Source organism: Gallinula chloropus (genome assembly GCF_964237585.1).
Source record: "Gallinula chloropus genome assembly, chromosome: 9".
NCBI classification, from domain to species: domain Eukaryota; kingdom Metazoa; phylum Chordata; class Aves; order Gruiformes; family Rallidae; genus Gallinula; species Gallinula chloropus.
Window position 1 is genome coordinate 22454324 of NC_140094.1, and position 16102 is coordinate 22470425.

The following is a 16102-nucleotide window of genomic DNA, read 5'->3' on the forward strand; positions in this document are numbered from 1 at the left end:
GGGGCAGTACTACAACAGATGCAAGGTTGTATTTTGAAGACACAAAGAAGTCAATTAAATGGAAATACTGAGAGCTGTATGTATCTGTCTGTAATGTTAAAAATCTCTAAGACACTGTTGCTTGCAAGTAAAAAAGGAAGTTGAAAATAACATTTACCAGGGCTATGCTCTCTGAATTGATACATCTTCATGCCACATTTAACATGTAAAGCTTAAAAATCAAACTTTGCAAGTCTTACTTTGCTTTAGAAAGTGTTAGACTTGACAGACAACTTGAAGACTGAGGATGTCTTTTTAGTAAATAAGAAATAGACAGTTTTTCCTTGCTAATAAACCAAATATTATGTTACTGAAGAGTTATTAGAAGGCCATAACCTATAAAAATATGATAAAACTTAATTTATAAGAGAATGCACTTCAGTGTAGGCCTGCTTATGCTCAGACCAAGATATAGGTAACTAGTATTCCAGAAAGCTGTTCAGTCTTTGGAGAGCTTTTCAGTAAGAAAAGAAAAAGAATACATTTACTAGAGTAATTGCTCTTGGAGAAAGAAAATGCAGACACCCTTGGTCAAACAGCAAGAGACAATGGAACACGATCAAACAACAGAACATCACCTGCTTAGTGAAACTATTTGGAAAGTAATTCCAAGCACTGTTTATAAATAAGTCAGCATGAGGTCTTATTCCTAGTTTGGATGAGAAAATACAGAACCACAGTTCTGCTTCATAGGTTTCCCCCAGCTCCAAAAGCAATGTTTTATGCTTGAAAAACATTCTGTGGAAACCTGAGGTAGCCACACGGAGTTAACAATTCCTTTGCTACCCTCTTCCTGCCCTCCCATTCCACCCACCCCCATGCCTCCTTTTTTCCCCCTTTACATTTTTTGCCACTTCAGAGCCTGAACACCTTACTTTACACTCCTTTTATTAAAGATGACCAAAAGTCACCAACAGCTTCTGCATCACTCTATATTCAGTATCCCCTGCAGAGCCCAGAATGTTTGCTTGTTTAACCAATGTAAAAGTATTCTAGGTGTGAAATACCTTCTCCTTGGATACCTCCTACGCTGGTTAGCAATGTCTAGTACCTGATGCTGTTGGATATGTATGTTCTTATCTATTTTGATATCTCAGTACCCAAATACACCTGTATAGAGACAGAGGGAGTGAACCCTGCTGCTGCCTGAACCAAGGGGCACCCTCAGTCAGAGCTGCTCACAGACAGAAGGTTGCTCCTGGGACTCACACGTCCCACATCCCACAGCAGGTTACAGCTGCTTCCCTTCTGTAGATCTCGCACGCTCGTATGCACACACTTGCAGAAACAGAGGTTGAAGAGGTTTTTATTACCTTTATTCAAGAACAAACAGCAATTCTAAAAAGCATTTTAGGAGACAGCTCAGTGTGCTGATGCATTCAAGATCCTTCGCTTTGCCTGAATTCCACCGGTGCTGAGTGTGCCAGTAGGCACCACCCCACAAGCTGCACAATCCACAGCAGGCTTCAGTCACACATGTACACCAATAAAAATGGCTGCAATACTTATTTCCTTTGGGACAAATACTTCATTCTCCCTGAGTTTTTTCTGTCTTCACATTCCATCAATGTCTCAAAACTTCTGTTTAAAATCAGTACAAACCCAAACACACACACACCATACACACCAAATGCTTGTCAATGCTGCCAGCAGAGACATTAGAAACTCTCACAGCTGCGCCTTCATGCTGCTCTGACTCTTGAGTGTTTGCAGTATGATAACATATGTCAACTAATTATTTGGTTTTTTAATGTTGCATAACTGAGAGAAGCCACACGACACATTAGGAATTTTAGTCAGTGGTTGAGAGCCCTTCCCAACTACAGGAGAACATCTGCCCCAGCTCCCAAAGGGTGCACTCCCGCCCTCTTCATTTTGCACAGGCACAGTTTATGGGCTGGATTTATAAACCTGAAGTCTGTAAAAAGCCAGGGACTTCATCAAAAGTGCTTATTAACTAAGCTAATACACCCAAGCTGTTCAGAGCAACAGTTTGGTTAATCAAACAACGTTGGCTTCAGTTTACACCACTGTTCCCTGAGCTTTGATTGTACTACGCTTGAAGCAAAGATATAGTTGATCGATTCATAGGAAAGATCCCACATCTGTGATCGAGTCAGATTAAAGGTTTTTGCAACCAGCTCGTATTCTTGTGACAGATCTGTTGCAAAGACGCCTTTATCATCAGTCTGGAGTTACATTGAAAGGAAAAAGAAGAAGTTTACATTAGTTCCTCTACATCAAAAAGGCTGTTTTCTATACATTCCGAACCAGTTTTATCTTGCTGCCTCACAGTTTATTCTTTCATCTGTTGTCCTATTTTCACTCAAAACATACAAGAAACATTCAAACATACAAGGAAACTTCTTAAAGTGATGGGACAATTTATCAAGAAAATAGGATTTCCTATTAAATTTCCTATTCAAATTGCTAGAAAGTTGGCTATAAAATGCTACATTGCATACGTATAAGCCATGTCAGTGTGTGCAGGTCTCCTTATTGCTCGTTTCCCTTTCCTCAGATCCAGGGACTAGAGCGTACTGTGCCCCTCCATCTTCAGGAGAGCATCATTTCAAACGGGCTCACCCTCCCCACTTAGTGCCAACCAGAACAGCCTCTCGCTACTGACTGAAGTACTAGGCTAGCATCAAAACCACAACTGAAAGCCACCTCAAGACTCTTCACCTCATCAGAGCAAGTTGGGGTTATTTAGGACTTAATGAGGTTACCCGTCTGCAACTCTGGGGTGCCTGTGCCCCCTGAGAAGCATGCTAACTATATCCTGTTAGACTGAAGAAACTAGTACCTCCTTCTGCCACTGCTCCTGTTTCCACAGGCCTCTGTGAGTAAACTGCTTTCTGACTGACATCCCTGGCTAGCTGGGCTCTTCACAATTGAAAATGTCAGAGATCAGCTCTAGCCATGAATTATTCTTCACCCAACAGAACAGAGTTTAAGCTCAGCAATAAATACTTGATACAGAAAACAACTGAGGCTGATGTCAAGAGTAAGCACAATGCTCTAATATATATACACACAGGCTGGGGCAGTGCTACAGATTACAAGGGTTAAACCAACAGCTGACAGTGAAATCCTGCCAATGCCAGCAAAAGCCCTTGGTACCTCAGCATTTAAGGATCTTAATTAACTGTCAAGAGAACTCAAAAACTCTGATCCAACACAATAAAACACCCAGAAAAGCACAGGCTGACATGAAAGCATGGGACAGCGTGCTTGAGAGAAACGTGTCAGTATGCCAGTAGTTAGGAAGCTCGTTGCACGTTTGGCTGCTCAGCTTATCCATACAGGGAAAAAAGGGCTTTATGATAAAACCAAGAGAAACACTGAAGTTTCCCATTGGTATGACAAGCTTTTCTCAACCAGGCCATGACGATTCCCTATTGCTGCAAGGCCACAAATGGCTGCTAAGTCAGCTCTTACCCGTAGAAGGAGATCTACCTCTCTATTTCACGCTCGTTCGGCTCTTTGCCTAAACACATGGTTAAAATGAAACAACTTACACAGAGCACTGCAGGGTGACCCATGCTGTACCAGTACCCAAAGTGGTGTTTGTCACAGGAAGGCACTGTCTGAGTTTTGATGTTTGATGTCATGCAAAGTTCTAAGGGGGAAAAAAAAAGAAGAAACAAGGATATCTCTCGAAACAGAAGATATGTTTATGACACATTAATTGACTTATTTCTGTTCCTGAGTGAAAAATAAAATCAGCTCTTCTTGTTTCCTTGATTTTCCATGCTCCAAGCATTTGGTGGGATCTTCTAAGTTAAGTTTGGTAATCGATTTCTTCTTAACTACTGGTTGGGTATGAAATTCAGGGACCTTGCAAGCCAGACAGAAACACCACACAGCCTTGCTCAGAAACTCAAAGTTACAACTTAGTTCTGTCTTCACTGGAGATGTCCTCTGGTGTCTGCTGCCACAAATACATCAAGAACATCGACGTGTTACCCGAGAACCCTCACAGCAACGCTCTCACATGCACTGCCACATCTCTAAGTCACCTCTGGCCAAAGAGAAATCAGGGTTCCTAGATCAGCAGCACGTACGATACTCTGGAGATCGCCACGTAACTGTCCAGCCTTTTCTCTTACCAATAGGGATATGGTTCTCCCGAACAAGCGGCACCAGCTCTTTGGAACCTGCTGTTGCAGCGTTGAGAAATGTTCCATGTCCAATTCTGTCAGGAGGCAGGCCCAGGAGAATTTTGGTCTCCTCTTCTTGATTTGGAATCTAGACAGGATGTGTTTTACATTTTGTCAAGGCAGCATAAACCAGCACATTAAATAATTACAACAGACTTCAAGTTCTGTTTTCACAGCATCTTTTATCTAAAAGAAAGCATTACTGAGACTAAATATCTGCATTACTACCCTGTAAGGACAGAAGTAGCACATCAAAGTGACTCTCAACTTGGAATTATAAACCAAAGAAGCCTTAACCCCAAACTGGTACGCAAAACCAGACCTTTGCTGCTTGCAGTTCTGAGCACTTCCAGCTGGAGGCCTCAGATCAGCTTTGTGTACACAACTATCCGGTCCTGTAATGCCTGGCTTTTGCAGGGATTTTTAAAAAATGGTGCATGAAGAACTGCAAGAGGCCAAACTAACCAAGCAAACAAACCAAAACAAATAAAACACCAAACCAAAAAGATCAGTGAGACATTAAGAAATAAATCTTTCGAGAAGCGTGCAAGATCGATCTGTGAAAGCCTCCTTAGTGACAGAAGCAAGTGTGAAAAGGCCTGTGACACCATGTATCATGCTTCATCTCCTCAAGAAATGAAAATATTTTCAGTGTTGATCAGACTTGTCATCTTCAGCCACCAGTTCAACAGACTGTATGAAGCCCAACTCTCTCTATTGATACAAGGAGAGCTGACAGAGCTACTCAGGGAAGTACACGAGTTTTGCTACACACGACTCCTGATAAAATACCAGGAAAAAATGGTGGATCTCTTGGAACATTACTAATTTTCAATTTCACACTGAACCCCCCCAGACAGAGTATAGTAAGAACAGTGTTGAAAATTTCTCCTTGTTTTCTTCTCTCTTGTCAACATGCCCTAAACTATCACAACTTTGGCCTCAGAAGTTCAAAATGCGCAGAAGCTTTACTTCCATCTAGGCTTTTATAAGATGGGAGCTACAGAAAATGGCCAAAATAAAGACAGTGTTTACCTCTGAGAGATGCAGTGCCAGCTTTAGACCTGCTTTCTTGGCTTCCGAGAGTGGTTCCAAAAAATCTTGACCATGCCCTGCCTTGCAGACAGAAACACATCACCATTCTACAGCCTGTTTTACAAACCCCTCCTCGTACAGGAATTAAGTCCAGCAGTGCCCGAATACTTGATTCAGATACAGTTCCACTGCTTTTCTTTCCCCATTGCTCAGTTCTGAGCGATTGCAGCAGCCACAGAACGTTCTGCCACATGGGCACAGCTTATGCACATTGCTCAGATGTGGGTGGTTCAGGTGATGCTCAACACTGACATCCCAGCTGTTTATTTTAATGTCTTTTCTACAGCTGTCATATGGAGCTGGTTCATTTCAACTTGGCCATCAAGCCATCCTCAAACATGTTTTGCTTCCTCAATACACATTAAGCATTTGTTGTGTCTAGAATTTAACCTAGAGTCACCCTGCAGTGCTATTTCACTTGCCACAGTGCAGCCAGTCTGCCCAGGGCAGTGCAGTAACTGAAGCTCCCCAGACCCACGCTACTTCTCCCCGGCTCCTTTTGCAGTGTCACATACTGATCTCCCGGTTCCTCCTTACAGCATCCATCCCCCAGGGCAACCAGATTAGCCCGGTGCCAAGATTAAGAGCAACCCATTCAAAGTAGCAACAAACATTGTACAAAACCTAGCAAGAACAGGGTATGAGGAGACCCCCTTACACACATGATACAGCCCTCTTAGCTACAGACCACAATAACCCAAAAACTTACGGTGGGGTCACCACTGAGGTCGAGTCCTACCACAACGCCATCAGTGGAAAGGAGGAACTCTTCAGCAAGTTTAACAGTCTGCTTTGCAACTGTTGGGCCACCTCTTCTATTTATTGCTATCAACAACCTGGAGTAGACAGGCACACAGTAAGTTAAAGACAAGCTGTGGTATCAGGAGACCAACCAAGCTGATGCCAACAAAAATGGCACTTCACATCCTTCATGGCTGAGTATAAAGAGATTTTGTGTAGGGGACTGGTGAAGGTGGGACAGTGCAGTGGGACACTGATGGGATGATGAGGTGAGCCTGAGGAGCAACAGCCAGGCGAGAGGGAGGGCAGGGAACAATACACCACCCCTTTGCTGCCTGCGCTGTCGGGCGAGCGACCTCTCCCGAGCTGTGCACACGAACAATGACAATTCCTCAGCTCCCACGAGTAAACCTAGGGAGGGCTGCTATCCTGAGGTGTAAGACAGGTGAGCAGGCTGCCTCCAGGCAACCACGGGCACCTTCTGAACCTCGCCTGGTGGCCAGGACTCCCTCTCCTTCAGAGCACGTGGCTGTGCAGCTAATCGAGCAAAACCTGTGCAACCCATCTAGGCTGTGAAATCGAGTCTTTAATGCTACTGCCATCAAACCACTGCTTTTCCTGAAGCTGTTCAGAGAACAGGCAGCCTTAGAGCTGAAAAGCTTTACCCAGATTTGTTCTCTCTCAGTAAAAAGGGAGATGCAAATCCAGGTTTCCATATGATGACCTGTTTCCATGCTGTGTATCCTAGCGTAAGCACAGTTTCCTTTCCTACAGTGATGCTTTCAACCTCTCTGCAAACCCCGACTGAGTGTCAGACTGATCAGAACCTTGAAACAGAGGTACTCCACGTGCTTTATTTACCTTACATCTATATCCAAGCCTTCTTCTTTACACTGCTTTATACCCTCAAGCACAGTTTCGACATACATCCTTTTGGTCATACCTACAAACACATGCAGATGTTTGGAATTAATTTTATTATATTGCAGAACCAGCTCTCCTAGCCTCCTAAATTTCATTCTGCACCTTTGATTTCAGTCCATAATCTCCTAATCTCTATAGTTCTAATTCTGGTTAAAAAGGCAGCTTTACTTGGAAGTGTACATTTGAACTAAGCCTCCTCCTAGGCAGGAAATAACTTCGTGGGAAGCAGAGAGTAGCAACAAGACTTCTTTTATGTGCTTCTAGTAAACTACAGGTAAAGGGAAATAAAAATGCAGTAACAAAAAGAAAATATATCAGCTATTAAAAAATATGACTCAGATGTCATACTAAAGCAAATAACCCAAATTCCTGGGGAGTAGAGTTATGACCGATGTGCTTTTGTCCTCAAAAATCTAGTAGCACAGTGGCGTGCTTTTACATGGTTAAATCTTTGCTTTTATATTTCAAGTGTATTTTTATTGAACCAATTAAATTTGACTTTACTTGTTATTAACCTAATTCTTCACTAAGTTTTATAGCACATCAGGCTTACAAATTAAAAACCAGAACAGACTGTACCTGTGGACTTTTCTTCTCTAGGAGTGCTTCTCAATTCCAGATACTTGACACCATCATCAGCAAATTCTTTAATAACATCTTTAGTTATCTGGGTAAGAAAGAGTGTATCCAGCATGATGAAACCAGTATTTACATGGCTGTACTGTACTTTGCAACTATGAGACCCAGGGATTTTTTGGTGTGAAACACTGGCAAAATTTTCAGGCCCTACATGGCTTTAAGGTGCTCCATATCTCTGGAAGTACTGCCCCACGGAGGGTGCCTTCCGTTCCCTCAGAGACACTGGAGACAGTTGGGAGAAATGAGAATTTCCTTGTTGGAGTGAGGATACCCCCCAGCTGGTGGAGTCATAACCCCTTTCACAGGCACCCTTCCTTGCCACAAGTATAAGAGGCTGCGAGTGCTGCTTGCTTGTCTGAAGTGACCTTTTTAATTCATTTACCAGTAAAATATCTTCTGTCCTAGTGGTAATCTGATAGATGAGCTGAAACATCTGGAAACATCTGAAATAAAAAGTTAAAAAATGAATTGGGCAAACGCTGAGTAGTAAAACGAGCATCTGAAACCAAGAAACCTGCACTTTGGACACACGTAGTCGCTACGCTTGATTACGTCCCTTGTAGCTTAAAGTACACAGACCATCTGAATGGCCATTCTGATTTCAGGTGCTAACAACATGTTTGCAACACAAATAATAATTATTATTACTTTTATTATCATCATCATCACAAAGCTTTTTGAAGCACAAAGGAAAACAGGCAGTTTCCAAACAGGAAACCATACGAGTCAATCTTCCCTGAAGAACATCCACTACAAGTGAAAACATTCCAGCCTTTAAAAAAGGGAATGAACCAACGTGAGATTTCCATTTAGTCTGCAAACATCTAAGGAGTTACTCTGTAGATGCAGCTAGCAAAACATCTAACCCCTTGTAGCGTAATCACAACCTGAAAGTGTATTTCCTGCTGACATTGTGTAAGGCCACCTATTTCTCTGCTTTGAAGCTGGTTAAAAGGCACTCAGTAAACATTCATCTCACACCCCCTGTATACTCACTCATCTAAGGATCTTTTCTTTCCTTTGTCAATCACAGTCATCCCATTCTGGATCTGGAGGTATGGCTTCTGGGCCATTAATTTCTTCATAGTGGCAGAACTGATACAGCCGTTCAAATGAGCATGAAGTTCCTAGAAAAGCAAGTCTCATGGATCTGTGTGCAGGGCGGCTCCCGCATCCTGCTCGCATGGCTGCCCTTGTGTCCCCCCTTACCTTTCTGCTCCGAGTCAGACGATGAGATACCGTCTCTCTCTGTGTTTGGCTTGGCACGCACCGGCTCACCTGAGGCTGCCCTATCTGTGCCTTCCCACTTGGTGGGCCACGGTTGGCACGGGGGAGCCCCCAGCGTGGGGCAGGGCTCTGAGCCAGCTGTGGGAGTGGTGCCGCTCAGGGTGCGGGGAGGCAAACAGCTCAGCGCTAAGAAAAGCATAACGAGGATCCCAGAACTGCCTCCCCACCCACTGCATACGCTGCTTGAAAGTGGCACCATCTGAAGATCTGCTCACCTTTCCTGTCTCCATTCTTTGAAGCATTAACCCACCCTAGACATCCAGCAAGACAGCAACTGGAGTCATCGCCCTCCTTCACGGAAGGCTGCTCTCTCCCAGACTCTCTGGTGGCAGCTGCCTTTGGGGGCCCGAGCTGAGCTCCTCAGCTCTGCTCCTCACTTCACCTTTGCCCCTTCTTATGGCGTCTGGGCTCCCGACTTAATGAGCAGGTGCCTCAGGCTCTCCCAACTCACCCAAATGGATCTGCTTTGTTACCTGCCCCTTGAATCCCCTCTCACAGGGAGAAGAAAAAGCAGAGAAATAGTCCTTCAAGCCTTTGACGGGGAAGCACAGGATTGAAATCCTAACTCCTCCTAGCGCTAGTTACTCTAACTGTGTGAGGTAGGATGTGCCAGGTGCCTATATTAAAGGATTTAGCTCACAAGCAGAAGAAAGGGGTCAGATTATCGAACACGGTGAAGGTGCCCAACTCCAAATGAATACCGGGAGCTACAGCACTTAACACGTCTGGAAACCAAGCCGGGTACGTACTACTTACCGCAGCCTGACACGGGAAACACCTCACAGAAGCAGTCAGACACCGCACGCAAGCCCCGCAAAGGCGCGGGAGAGCAGAAGGCGGTGCGATGGGTGCGGTTCGGCAGCGCCCCGCACTTACTGCGTAGGCTCTCCGCTGACGGCGGCTTTGCAGCGCCGAAGGGAAGCGAGATAAGGGGGCAGGAGCGCGCACCGAGCGATAGCCCGGACGCGCCGGAGGGCCGGCACACCCTCCGGGGCGCGGAAAAGAGCGCGTTATCAGAGCAGCCCCGCGGGCTAGCGCCGGCCGCCGCGAAGCCCAAGGAAAATAAGATCCCGCTCGGCTCTTTCGGCCGGGAGAAGGTGACACACCGCGAACCGGGCCCCGGCCGGCGGGAACGCACGCACCCGCCGCCCCAGCGCGCCTCGCACGCACCCCGCGGGCCGGCCGGACCGCCGCCCGCCGCGCCCCGGCCCCGCAGCCCCCGCCCGCCGCAGCCGGGGCGCCGCCGCCTGAGGGACCGGGCAGGGCCCCGGCCGCCGCGCTCACCACTTTGGGCAGCTGCCGGTAGAAGCGCAGGTCCCGCTCCTGGTCCCGCTCCGCCGCCATGACAGCGCCTGTGCCGGCCGAGGGCGGGGCCGCGGTCGGGGTCACGGCCGCGGCCCCGCCCCCAGCCCGGCCCCGCGGGTCGCGCCCCGCCCCCGGCACGGGCCGGCGGCCGCGCTCAGCCCAGGGCCGGGGCCCCTCTGGCCGCCCGCCCCGGCGCGGCAGAAGCCACAAATCACACTGCGCGGCGGGACGCTCCAAGCTGTTTATTTGCTGACGGGAGGTTCCGCTCCGAGAGGGCGGCGCTCAGCCCCTTACGCGGCCGCGGGCCCTGGCCCTAAGCGGATAAACGCGCCCGCGGATTACACGCCGACAGCTTTTGCGCATTCACTGGGCAAGCCGCCCCGCCCAGCAACACAAATGGCACCTCTCAGTGTAGGCAGGGCCAGCACAGCCCCAGTGAAGACATTGTGGAACGATTCTGAAATCTGTTGCCAGGAGTTCCCGGTTGGGTTTCAGCGTCACTGCGATCTAACTCTACCCCCCTGCCCCTCCAAGCCAGCACATCGCCGCACAAGCATTGGCTCTTGCGCTCTCCTAACCCAGAGATGAACGCGATTAACATGCTACAGCCCGGAGATGTACATACTGCCACAGTCACTCAGGCACATAAATTCACATCCCACAAACACAGAAGAAATACATTACTGACACACTTAGGGAAGTAAGCTTTAAGGTTAAACTTAAGCACACAAGGATGAAGTAAACGGCTCACTATTCATGTCAGCTTGCATCTCTCCTGGGACAAGGCATCCCCCTTCAAGCACAGCGCAGAAGGTTCACTCTTCAACTTTTTTCATGAAAAAATAGCATGTGCACAGACAAAAGAAAATGAATTTCAACTTAACTCAGTGATCCACTCTTTTATTTTACCTTAGTTGAAGGCAAACTACGTACAGATACTGTACATTAAAATGTATGCACACAGAAAGAACACTTGTTCTTCATTCTACCTTAACAGCTCAAAGCTCTACCCCCTTTTATTCAGAACCCTTTCCAAGCAGTTACTCCTCTCTGAAACACGGTGCACCCACATTCAGATATAAAGAGAACCATCAGCAGGTCCCACGTAGCCCACGCCGATCAGCAGCACATCAATCAGCGTCCATATTCCCAGCCCACCAAAGCTGAAGAGCTTCCCCAGACCTTCTCGCCACTGGCCCAAGTAGAAACGGTCAGCACCAAATCCCCCAAGGGTGATACTACAAGAAAATCACAGTTCATTATTAAATTTAGATGAACTCAGCTTGAGCATCCATAGATCCTGCTGACACACCTTCACTTCCCTAGAACATTCAAGAAACCACACATTTTTTGTACAAGAAGCTCTGGCTGGGGCATTGGCTGAGAGCGAAACAGCACTAGTTCTTGGCTAGTTAACACTGCCCACACATCTGACAGTTTTTCACTCATGACAAACAACAAACCCCAAAACTCTCTGGCATAGAAATGTGTGTCCCCCTGACCTTTTGAAGCCAGCAGATGCTACACCCCCTCATCCACCCCCCAAACAAGCCAAAGATCATCCCTGAAGGCTGTATTCAGCCCCACGCAGCAGTAAGAGAGAGAGAGCAACTTCTGCCACGAAGGGAAGTGTCAGGTCGCTCCCTTAAACCAGTATTATTGGATCTGCGGCTCCAGGAATAGAGCTCTAATGGCTTCATATCCCAAAAATAACCTAAATGGCTTCTCAGATACTGCTACGCTGGTCTCTTCAGTAATAATTTAACATTTCTTAAGGCATTTCCAGCTGTTACAGAGCATGACCACTGCAGAAATAGGGTAAATGCTTTCTCCCAAACTCTATTTACTGACGACTGCCACCATTGCTGCACACAAAACCTACAAGCATCCTCTGCCTCTGAAGTCTAAGCTAGACTAGATGAACTATCGGTTACTCAGCACACCATTAAAAATACCAAGCAAAACCCCACAAACTGAAAATAATCTATTTCTAATAATGGTATCTATTTTAGATTGACATCATCTAATAATTCACATGTACCTTAGTGCCAAGGCAGTAGACCACTTATAACCTCCAGTCCAGTTGCAATAGAGCATCTTAGGAAAGACCCGATTACCTAAACATCAGCAAACATTCACAACAATGTAACAAACACAGAGCACCAAGGGAGTAAGGACATGGCAAGCAAGGCTACACTGTATTTTTCTAGCAAGCTCTAACTGGGTTGCCACTCATGGCAACAAACACTGTCAAGGCAAGAGCTCAGGTCTGTTCTACAGTCCTCAGCTCCTCAACCTGTCCCCCATCAGAAAACATGCAGGTCACTGAACAAGTAAGGGGGGAATTAAACTAACTGGGTGAAACCTGCATGAGGATTTTTACTTATCCTACTCAGCTATCGATTCCGTTAGTGGTGTCCAAATGAGCTTAATTCCCAGAAGCTGATGAAACCAAACCAGAACTATTTCTTCCCATGGGAAGGTAGGCAGCAGTATTAAGAACCAGTGTTTACTGTTCTGTGTCACTATGATGCTTTAAAATTAAAATGTAAGTATAAAAAATCCAATAATCAAGGTGCAAGGCTGTTACTGTGATGGACACAAACAACAGCCGTGCTGACCCATTACACAAGCTGCTAAGAAACCCTTCAGCCTGCTCACAGCCTGTGTGTCAGCCCACCTTACCCAGGCAATGGATGTGATCCCGCACGGTGCAGGTGGCGTTGTAGCGCTGTCGCGGACAAGAGACCGTCATGCAGCTTGTGGAATTGGTGCACACATAGTCAGTTGTTGCAAGCTGCCAGCAAAACTGGCACGTCATGTTAATGGTAAAGTTCTCCTGCTCGTGGTTATTCTGATCCTACAAAAGGACAGCAGCATTATCACTTCACCAGCAATGGAGGGAACGTGTGGCGTGCAGTACTGATTTCTATGTGTGGGGTAAACAACAACTGCTACCTCTCCGTCGCCCAGCACAGCGTAAAAATGAACACCAGCAACTGACCAAGAGTTACTAAAGCACAGTTTGATGTTACTGCTTCCTCCAGTCTAAGGCCAAGCAGAGGGCTCATTCAGCCTGACCTGTACAACCAGCCTGCAGCTCTGACAGACATTCAGCCTCCCCACTCTCACAGCGGTTCCATTTTGATTGCCAACAAACTGATCTAACTCAGCTGCGTGGCTGCACAGCAGACAGATCCAACACAAGGCAGGCAACCCAGGAGGGGGTAGGTCTGCCTCTTCAGCAGCGGCCCACAGTTGAATCAGATTAAATCCATGACAGATACCAAACCAACTGATGGAAGAACCTGGAAATATTTTATATTTTTTTGCATTTATGACAAGGTGCTATAGTGTAATTAATGGACTTAAAGATGGGTTTAAAAGTAACAAGTACTTACAACACAATGAACGTGTGGCCTGACTTTGCAATCAAAAGTGGCCGGCTTCCCATATATGCAGGAGTAGTTTGTGTTACATGTCATACAGTCTGGTGGCAACCTACTGCAGAGCCCGTTGCTCGGGCACTTCGTCACGTACGAAGGGATTTCTGTACTTTCTGAAAGGGGAAACGCGAATAAAATTGAGAAAGCAAGTTTTAAAGGCTATCTACTCTGAAGTATACATACACACACACATGCATTTCCTTTTATATGTACACACACACATGTGCATCAACACCCTATAAGGGGCTTCAGAGGGTGAAGAGCACAGTAAAAGTGCACTGGCCAGGTGAGCTGCCCAACCAAGCTGGGCTCCCTGCAGGGACCTTGCAGAAGCTCCACACAGAAGAGCACAGCTGCACCCTCCAGCACAGCACTAGATCAGCGCTCAGCAGGGATCATCCTCAGCCAGTATTTCTCCACAGAAGTAATCAGCTTAGGTACAGAAGCAGGCTGACACATGTAACCTACTTTCAGCTCAGGTCTAATTCAGTTTGCAGCTAGCTCGGGCATTTGCAGTTTGCATGTGCTGAGAATCACCTTTTACCTCACTAGCAAGAACAGCTGATCAATCCTGATGCACCCCTTAGAGAGCTGCAAAAACTCTGTTTCTGCTAGACAAAGAACAGCAACAAATTCTTGCAGAATGCTGGAGTCTTTCAAGAGCTTCCACTATCCGAAACACTATAAACCATATGAATCACATTGGTAGCTCAACTAGTCACTTTTAGGTTGTAAGACCTGACATGGACCCATTTTCCACTGATATGATCCAAACTGCAAAGGGCATGTGTTATACCATGCTGTCTTGTACCACCGGGGAAGCATGTACAGGTTTCTAAGTCATAATGCAATAGCTCAAGTCACTGAGGTAACAGGCTTATAGAAGAAGCAACACAATACTGTACCTGCTACTCTAAAATAGGGAGTATTTGTACTTGTTGATGTGAGGCTTTTTGCAAATGTTGACTGCGGCTGCGAATGCTTTGTGGTCATCAAAGATCCCTCTGCAAGAAAACAAAGAGGAGAGAGTGACGTTTCTGGGATAAAATCCACCTTTAAACCCAGTTTGGTTCCAGCACACTGACATGAAACTGCAAATGGAAAGCGTAATGAGACTAAACAAATCTCTTTTTCTGTCCCATGAATAGTAACTCATCTCCGTTAACCATTAAAGGGAGCGCTAGAACAGAATCGTTCCTTCCAACACGAATCCGTGTTCATTTCGATTCAGCTTCCTCTTCCGACGCTTCCCCATGGAACCGCTGCTCTGAAAGCAGAGGACCTGCGCAGCGGGTGCTGCCCAGTGCAGCCCTCTGACCGGGCAGCGCCGTTGCCTTCCATCGAACGCCCGAGCAGCGCCGCGCCTGCCCTTCAAGGCTGCCACGGTGCCGAGGCGCCCGCCCTTCAGGGCTGCCACGGTGCCGAGGGCTCGGGGACGGCAGCGCGCACGCCCCCGCAGCAGGATCGGGCCGCCGCGGGGGGCAGCGCCACCACGGGCCCGTCACGCTGCCCACCAGCCCCGGCCGTTCCCTCCCGGATCGCGCAGGGTGCCCCACGAGAGCCCCACCAGAGGAGGCCCGGCGAGCCCGGCGCGGCGGAGCCGTGAGAGGGGCCCGGCCCGAACACCGAGCAGCTCGTCCCGGGCACCAGCCCCGCCCGAAGCACTCGGCTCCCCCTGGCCAGGGAAGCCCCTACGCTCCTCCAACAACCGGAGGCCACGGCCACCGGACTCGCTAGGGCCGCGCTGAGCCCCCGGCCCGGGAAAACGGCTGCCAGCCGCAGGCGACGCGCTGAGGCGCTGCCGGGCCTCTCCCGCTCGGCCGGAGCCATAAACACGTCTCCCGACCCTCGCTCCTTCTCCCAACCCACCGGCCCCGACCCGGCCTCAGGGACGCCGGGCAAAGCGGCGGCGGCCGCACTCACCGCGGCCGGAGAGGACGTAGAGCTGCGAGAGGAAGAGCGCGAATCCGCAGAGCCTCCGCAGGGCGCACAGCCCCGCCAGCGCCGCCATCTTGCCTGCCGGCTGCGCCGCTGCCGGCCAGGGGCGGGGCCCGCCCGGTGGGGGGAGCCGAGACACGGCAGGGGCGGGGCCGGGCACGGGCGCCTGGTGGGCCCGCCCCGCCCGGCGCGCCGCTCCCCAGACACCCGCAATCGGTACTGCTGGCGTTTCCCTGCACCGACGTCCCCAGCGCCGCTGCGGCGCCTCACTCCTGCCCTTCCGGCGCTAAGTGAGAGGCACCCCGCACCGCCCCCCGGCCTCGGCTCCCCCTCTTCTTGCGCGAGCGGGGGCGCACCGGCCCCAGCCCGGGCCCGGCGGGCACAGGTACCCACTGAAGCGCGGGCTCCGCTCCAGCCGCACTGCCAGCACCGCTGCGTACCTCGGTAAGGAGGTATCTTACTAAGCGGCGAGTAAGAGCGAATCAGTGGTGACGAAAACTCATCTCTTCCAAGCATCAGCCCGCA

At 48.4% G+C, this 16102-nt stretch overlaps 2 protein-coding genes across 3 annotated transcripts; both read right to left on the bottom strand.

Moving 5' to 3' along the window:
* Positions 1 to 1338: 1338 nt before the first annotated feature.
* On the bottom strand, positions 1339 to 10254 carry MAPDA (N6-Methyl-AMP deaminase). The gene is made up of 10 exons (XM_084268140.1): positions 10173 to 10254; positions 8598 to 8728; positions 7984 to 8044; positions 7542 to 7629; positions 6900 to 6981; positions 6007 to 6133; positions 5238 to 5318; positions 4152 to 4290; positions 3561 to 3661; positions 1339 to 2228 (listed from the first exon to the last, which is right to left on the bottom strand). Exons 1-10 carry the CDS (start codon positions 10230 to 10232, stop codon positions 2037 to 2039), a joined length of 1062 nt encoding a protein of 353 aa, XP_084124266.1. The 5' UTR covers positions 10233 to 10254; the 3' UTR covers positions 1339 to 2036.
* Positions 10255 to 11084: 830 nt separating this feature from the next.
* On the bottom strand, positions 11085 to 15653 carry TM2D3 (TM2 domain containing 3). Of its 2 annotated transcripts, XM_084268234.1 has the most exons (6): positions 15563 to 15653; positions 14545 to 14643; positions 13595 to 13752; positions 12879 to 13053; positions 12235 to 12310; positions 11085 to 11431 (listed from the first exon to the last, which is right to left on the bottom strand). In XM_084268234.1, the coding sequence occupies exons 1-6, from the start codon at positions 15648 to 15650 to the stop codon at positions 11266 to 11268; spliced, it is 762 nt and encodes a 253-aa protein (XP_084124360.1). In that variant the 5' UTR covers positions 15651 to 15653; the 3' UTR covers positions 11085 to 11265. The 2 variants fall into 2 exon arrangements, with proteins under 2 accessions (XP_084124360.1, XP_084124361.1); XM_084268235.1 differs by lacking the exon at positions 12235 to 12310.
* Positions 15654 to 16102: the final 449 nt, after the last annotated feature.